Below are 6,745 nucleotides of genomic sequence, written 5' to 3'. Positions count from 1 at the left end.
CAGCTATAGAGAGCAACTTGCCCACTTGATAGCCAAGTTTCACTCAATTATCCCTATGGCTCAGTATCTTCTCTCTCCCATCTCTTATCTCCAAATGAAGCAGGGATTGGTTCTCAGACTGATTATTGCATTTGATGTGAATGACTTTTGTTGTTGCTTGTTTTAAGGAGGCATTCCATATTCCAGTTCTTTTACAGTAGTAACCTGCAACACCTCTACTTCCCACCTTAACCCAAGGTGGATGTCAGGAAAAGTTTCCCCCATCCCTGGGCAGTGACTCAGTTCCATGAGTCAGGTCAGTTCCTCTCCTTCACCATCATCGTACAAAGTAATTTGGTGTTAGCAGCTGATGAGCTATCCAGAGGCAAACTTGCAGAGGCAGAAGGGAGACCATTTCTGCTGAAGCCATTTTGCTTATGGATTCAGATGAGGTCAGAAGAGACCTTCAGCTATGCAGACATCTGCAGCACATAAAATAATCCTTGTACTAATCGCATAGTTCCCTGTACCTCTTTGGATGATAAAACACCCACTTAAAAATTATATTGCTCCTAAAAATCTTCTATTGCCTGGAGAACCTGTGAGCACCAGAGATTAAATGTTATAGAAAATAAGTATGCATAATTTTCACTTTGCTTTGTGCCAATAAGAGACAGGGAATGTTTGGACAGAGAGGAAAATTGGGATAGAAACAGTCTGCTCTGCCATTTGTCTGCTCTCTCACACTAGCAGAGGAGAGGAAATATTTTTGTGATTGGGAAATGCTGAGACAAGAGCAGTGTCTGTCCCTCTTTTAAGACATGATATTTCAAGTGGATAGTGTTCATTCACCACTGCTTCTCTTTTCTTTGTTAACTTCCCTCTTTATTGCCTAGTATTTTAGCAAGAAGCATTCATGGGCTAAATTAAGGTGGAGATGAGGTTTCTCCTGTTCACAGCTCTCTCAGTTACTCCAAGCTATGACATTTCCAGCAGGTTTATTTCCCAACAAGAATATATCACAGAGATTTTCTGTTTCCAGTTCTACCCCTGAGTTTCCCCATACTCAGGAGCAGGAATCACTTGTGCCTGACACTGTGCTTGTTTTGCAGGTGGTTGATGATGTTAGGAGCAAATATAAACCCAGATGAAGAGCAGCATAAGCAATGGAGGGACCAACCCCAGAGCCTGTCTATGTTGATGTGGACAAGGGACTGACCTTAGCATGTATCGTCTTCCTCTGCCTCTTCTTGATTGTGATGATTATTCGCTGTGCAAAAGTCATCATGGACCCTTACAGTGCCATCCCTACATCCACATGGGAGGAGCAGCATCTCGATGACTGAAAGGACTACACTAGACAGAGCCATAAAATGCTGCAATCCAGGAGGCCTTTTCCTACCAGGAAACACAAACAGCCATTTCCAGATACGCCAGGCAACAGCAATATATCCAAGAGCACATAGTGTAAATGATTCTTGCTCAACAGATCAGGATATCAGCAAGCCATTCTGGCAGCACAGTTTAATACTATGCAGCAACCCTTATTTTACTGAAATCAGTTATCATTGTAACTCAAGTAGCACAAGACTGTCCAGACTTTTCCTAATATAACTCTTGGTCTCACACGGTTTGTCCTCCCCTCACTATCTCCCACAAATCCAGGGTAACATCAGAATTTGGAAAAGCAACAAGAACATTTTGTCTTTCCTGGAAATAGATTGCTTCAAATATCTTCCTCAGCTGTTATATTTGTGTTTCAAAAAAGGCTCAAATTTTATAATTTTTTTTTTATCCCAGAGCATCACTAAGTAGAAACATTAAATCACCTCTGGTTACATTGGGTTATACGAGCAGATTTATTCCAAATTTCCTTGATTCTGCACATACGGTCCCTACCCCACTGCAATCATATTTCCAGTGATCAGGACACAGAAGAACCCAGACTACAGGTCCCAAGGGGGTCATGGACTGCTGTTGACCCTGTAGCACCATTTTGCTGTGTCCTACTTAAGCAAGCACTACGCATTTTATCATCTGCCGCAGGCCCATGGATTAGCCAGATGAGCTTGGTAGCCACCAGAAGTCCATAAAGCAGAGCTTGGACACTGCTGGTTTCAACTACATAGAATTTGGTGTGATTTTTCAAAGAGTGATTCCACACACAACTTCATCCATCTTTCGTTTCAGGTGCACCTCAACGGGATGACACACAAATAGAATGGCAAAGACAATAAGGAAGGAGACATTGCTCCAACCTTTGTCACTGAGCCAGAGTCCTCAGCATAACAGTTACAGTAACATACCGTAATATGCATTCTACCTCGGAGAAATTCAGCACCTTTAAAAGAAGAATTTTTCCACAAATTTGTAAAGTGAATAGCTGTACATTTCCTTCTCCCAATTCATTAAGACAGCCATTATGCAAGAAGGCATAAGTGAACAGGGAAGTTTTAGAAATTTACTATTTACCTTTAGAAGAGAGGGGATTGAGGGATTCTGACATCCTCTATCCCCAATATTTCAAGCTTTGCTCATAGCAGCCTTTTTTAGTGACATGTTTGGCTTAAGGGATTGTAAGGAGGTACTGAGTAGGTTCTGCAACCACAACAAGCATCATGAGCAAAGACGACTTGAAAGCACAGATTTGCAAGAAGGGCCTTTCACTATTTCTCCTCTTCCCTACCATCCTACCTGACCTCTAGATTGTTGCCATGAGGCAATGCACAGCGGGTGGGAAAGGTGGAGCCAAAGGCTGGGACAAGGAATCAGGATGTAGACTTTGAAGATTACTATTCTCAGCTCCAATGATCACACAAGTCACTTCTTTATGTGCCTCGGTCTACTCATCGGTGAAATGGGTACAGCAATACTAACCTGTCTCACATTGAAAACAAGTCTGTCTCATAATACCAGAAAGCCCTTGGGGAACCCCAAACAAGGATACAGAAAAAAAAATATACTAATTTACAATTCTTCCTTGTGAAGCTAATGGGGAAGATAGATCTGAATCTCAGTATAGAGTGAGGGAAGTTCTCCCCAGGCAGAGGACTTGTCCAGATCTCCGCTTACTCCCTCATAAGTATTGCAGCATTTTGAGTCACACCAAATGGCACCTGGCTTTGTTACATATTCCACTGATTTCTGAGGACAGTCTGGATGTGAGGTGCTCAGCACTGATTACAGAGTTCCCAAAATAGCAGGCTATGAGGCACGTGGAGATTTTTGCATGGATCTTTTGCACTGCAATTTTTGCTGATCTCTGTTGTAGAAGATCCCATTCAGGAGGCAGGAGATTTGAGGATTAGCTTTAATTCTGCTATTCTCTACCAAGAGATCTCTCCACTCCTTCAGTTGCCCACCGCAGATTGCTCATCAGGCTGTTATTTAGCCCCAGCTTCTGCTAGCCAGTTAACCACCAGTAACAGGACCTTTTCAAGTGTGAATGTTAATGTTCACCATACTTTGAGCAAATGCATTGGTCTCTCCTTCACGATTGCATCTATCTGTACTATAGGAATGGATGCCTTGGCTCGAAGGAGATTGCTTCTGTTCCCTAGGATAAAGTTTCAAACCCATTTTTTTGTCGGTAAATCTCATATCTCACCTTTATACTAGTGGAGTTACTTACAGAATAAACAAACAAACAAAAAAAACCCCACAAAATAAAACTATTTCCAGGCTAGAGGTGCTTTCAGTTTGCCAGTCACCTGGCTGTGTTCACAGCTGATGCAGAGCAAGACCAGAGCTTGTCATCACTCCTCCCAGTGCTAATGCTCCACTCAGTGTTTTTCTGCATGCAGAAATCTTTGCCTTTGTCACACGTCACCGATAAGCCCCCCTGTTCAGCTTAGGACTTACGCACGTGTTTAAGCCTCTGAGCCAGACTACACAGAGAGCAGGGTCAGTCACGTGCTGTGTCCTTGGCAGGGCAGGGACAGCAGAGCACAGCCCCTGCAGGAGCGAAGCCTGTGTGAGCGCAAAGGGTCACAAATGCTGGGGAAGCAAATTAACAAGTTTGCTTTGCAAGAATGTTTGCCATGTCTTTTTTCCACTGTGTCCAGCTGTACAAGCCATTTTATGGATTTTCCTGAAGATCCTAAAGGAAAGATCCCTATGGGTAGCTCTATTTTCTAATAAAAAGGTACTTATCTTCCTAGCATAGCCTGTCAAGTCCATCCTTCTGCTGACAAAAGATCTCCATAAGCATCTACATATTCATGTCCAATCTTTTTACATGACTGTGTAAAAGTCAATACAATTGTTTTTATACAGATGATGTAAACGCATTCTGATTTCTGCCTTCCCCCAGTGGTTACAATCACACAACCTCACCACTCTAACCCAAAGCAATACTAAACATCGTGCCAAAAGCAGAAATGTTATCCTGCTTGCATTCAGAGCTGGGACTTGCCCACCCGAGGCGGGAAACTGCAGCTCCTGCCCGACACCGAGAAAGCTGCTCTCGCGGCCAGTGGAAGGTCTGTCTCAGCAGGGGCTGCATCGCTGGGCTTGGTAGTCATTTCAGCTGCATGCAACAAGTGCCTCTGCTAATTTTGGTTCTTTTTTAATCATTATGCCATACTACCAGCAATTGCACTCAGAGGAAATAATTCAAACTTGTTGCAAATGTATTTATCTAATGCAATAAACAGCTTCAACGTGGAAACGCTTCTTGTTGTCCCTGTTGCAATTCACTGCTAGTTGCCAGGACCTCTTAAAAACCACCCACAACACAACAAAACCACGATTTTCAAGAAAGATAGAGGTTCCTGACAGCCCTCCTTGGGGGGTGGGAGCAGAGAACTTCTCCGTGTGCAGCAACACCACCACAGACTCTCAGGACAGAGCTGTTGGAGCTCCAGGTGTTCCTGTGGCTCTGCTGGGAGGTCAGCCCCTCCAAAGTGGCTGTTTCAGGTCATTCCCTTGGTCGGGAAGAGCACTGAGCTGAGCAGAGCCACAGTTCAGTGGGGGACTGCAGCAAGCTGTGTTTCAGCAATTCGTTATCAGTAACAAGTTGCATGCCGAAAGAAATAGGGCCACTGAGACTGGAATCCCCCCCGCTGGCAACTGAAAATGAGGAGTGTGGAGCATCTGCGGGGTCTCTTTGAAGAAGCCACAGTGTATGGGATATGCCGAGTAAAAAGCATCCAGGGAACTCCTCTTGAAAAAGACGAAGAGACAAATTGCTATTTCTTTCATCTTGTAAGAGGACTCCATTGCCTGAAAGCTGGGCACTTCATATCTCCTAGTCCCCACAGTGAGTCCTCTGGCAGAAGGACCTTTGTGCCTGCAACCCAGTTTGCTGCAAAGACAAAACCTCACTGATAGATTATTAACCATGTGCTAGTCAGAAGCAGAGGCTGGAGTCTTTATGCTATATTCAGAGCAGCTACTATGGCTAAAGTAAGAGCAGACCTGAATTGAAGGCAGCAGTGGCTGAATTTGGGCAGACACCCTGGAGAACTAGGAGCATAAACGTTTTTCTGAAAAAAAAAAAAAAAAAAAAGCCAGGGACTGATGCAAGCCAGGAAACTGCTCAAGTAATGCTGCTGCAAGCTGTGCCATCCAAAGATGTCCCCATCTTGCAAGGACAGGTCATTACAGGTCTCATTAGGCAACTTCAACCGATGTTACTAGAGCTCAGAAGTCAAGTCAACTCAGGATGTAGTTGGGGAAAATGCTGTGCTCAGACTCCAGCAATCTCCACAGCACACACAGGGAGGGTGGTGAGGGCAGCAGACCTCAGGTATTTAATCGGTTCACTTTAGAAGCTGGTGCCCCAGCAAACAGATGGGGTGCATTAGAGATGAAGGCAGTGATTTTTCAAGACAGCCCCAAATTAAACTTCCATGGAGCCAGACTGATGCTGGTCTCCTGCGCTACCTGCAGGTTTCATGCAGCCCCCCACTAGTGCTTAGTGATAACTGAGCCTACGCAGGCTTGAGCTCCTCCACCTGGAGAGACCCAAGGACAGCAGTGACACCATGACTGGCATGTGGACTGGGCATTACTGCTGGGGCAAGGAACCAGCCAAGGTAGCCACCACCTCTACAGTGTTGCATCTTGAAGGTCAACATGGCAATGCACAGAGTGACAGCAACACACCAGCTCCCTGCTTCACACCCAGCTCAGTCCCAGTCCGTGGTGGTGCAGGATCTGCACCCACCATCACCACAGCAGCACCCTTGCAATGGCGTCAGCTGAGCTGCCCCAGTGCAAAAACCCAACTAAACGAGGCCAGAAAATTTAAATTCATGTTCTCCCATAGGGAAATCAGAAACCAATCAAAAATGTATTAAAATTGTATTAAGTGTGCTGAAGCCATAAGGAAAGCAGAGGTTTTTTAAATATATTTTATATTTAAGACTAATTAGATTTCTCCAGCAGCAGCCGTATTGCCTCTGCAGAACAAATGAAATGCCTGGTAGGGACAAGCAGGGAGCAGAGCTAGGAAGCCCACCAGCCCCCGAGGCAAAGCCCAGAGCCACCTCTGGAGCAAAGTCCTGGGACATGGCAGCTCCTGGACATCCATCACTCTGCAGAGCCGTGGAGCTGCCAGTGCTGAGCCCTGAAGAACATCTGCCCCTGGATGTGGCACACAGCAAGAAGGGGGACAAGAAACCCTGTGCTTGCAGCTCCCAACCGGTCCCTTAATATTCATTGACAAAGGCATCGATCCTACAAGCTGACCCAAAGGGTGCTCAGCAGCCACCAGGAACTTCTGCTCCTGCAGCCTTTCCCTTATACATTAACTGTGTCTACC

General features: G+C 45.2%; 1 protein-coding gene across 1 annotated transcript; it reads left to right on the top strand.

The window, feature by feature from the left end:
- Positions 1-1,145: 1,145 nt before the first annotated feature.
- CTXND1 (cortexin domain containing 1) lies at positions 1,146-1,325 on the top strand. The gene has a single exon (XM_074156571.1). The coding sequence runs from the start codon at positions 1,146-1,148 to the stop codon at positions 1,323-1,325; it is 180 nt and encodes a 59-aa protein (XP_074012672.1).
- Positions 1,326-6,745: the final 5,420 nt, after the last annotated feature.

This window comes from Numenius arquata, chromosome 11 (assembly GCF_964106895.1).
Source record: "Numenius arquata chromosome 11, bNumArq3.hap1.1, whole genome shotgun sequence".
NCBI classification, from domain to species: domain Eukaryota; kingdom Metazoa; phylum Chordata; class Aves; order Charadriiformes; family Scolopacidae; genus Numenius; species Numenius arquata.
The sequence above is the reverse complement of the archived record's forward strand: the minus strand, read 5'-3'. Positions and strand labels throughout refer to the sequence as shown.

Bases quoted from the DNA above. Each gene is read 5' to 3' on its own strand.
- CTXND1 (XM_074156571.1), top strand. From the start codon at position 1,146: ATGGAGGGACCAACCCCAGAGCCTGTCTATGTTGATGTGGACAAGGGA.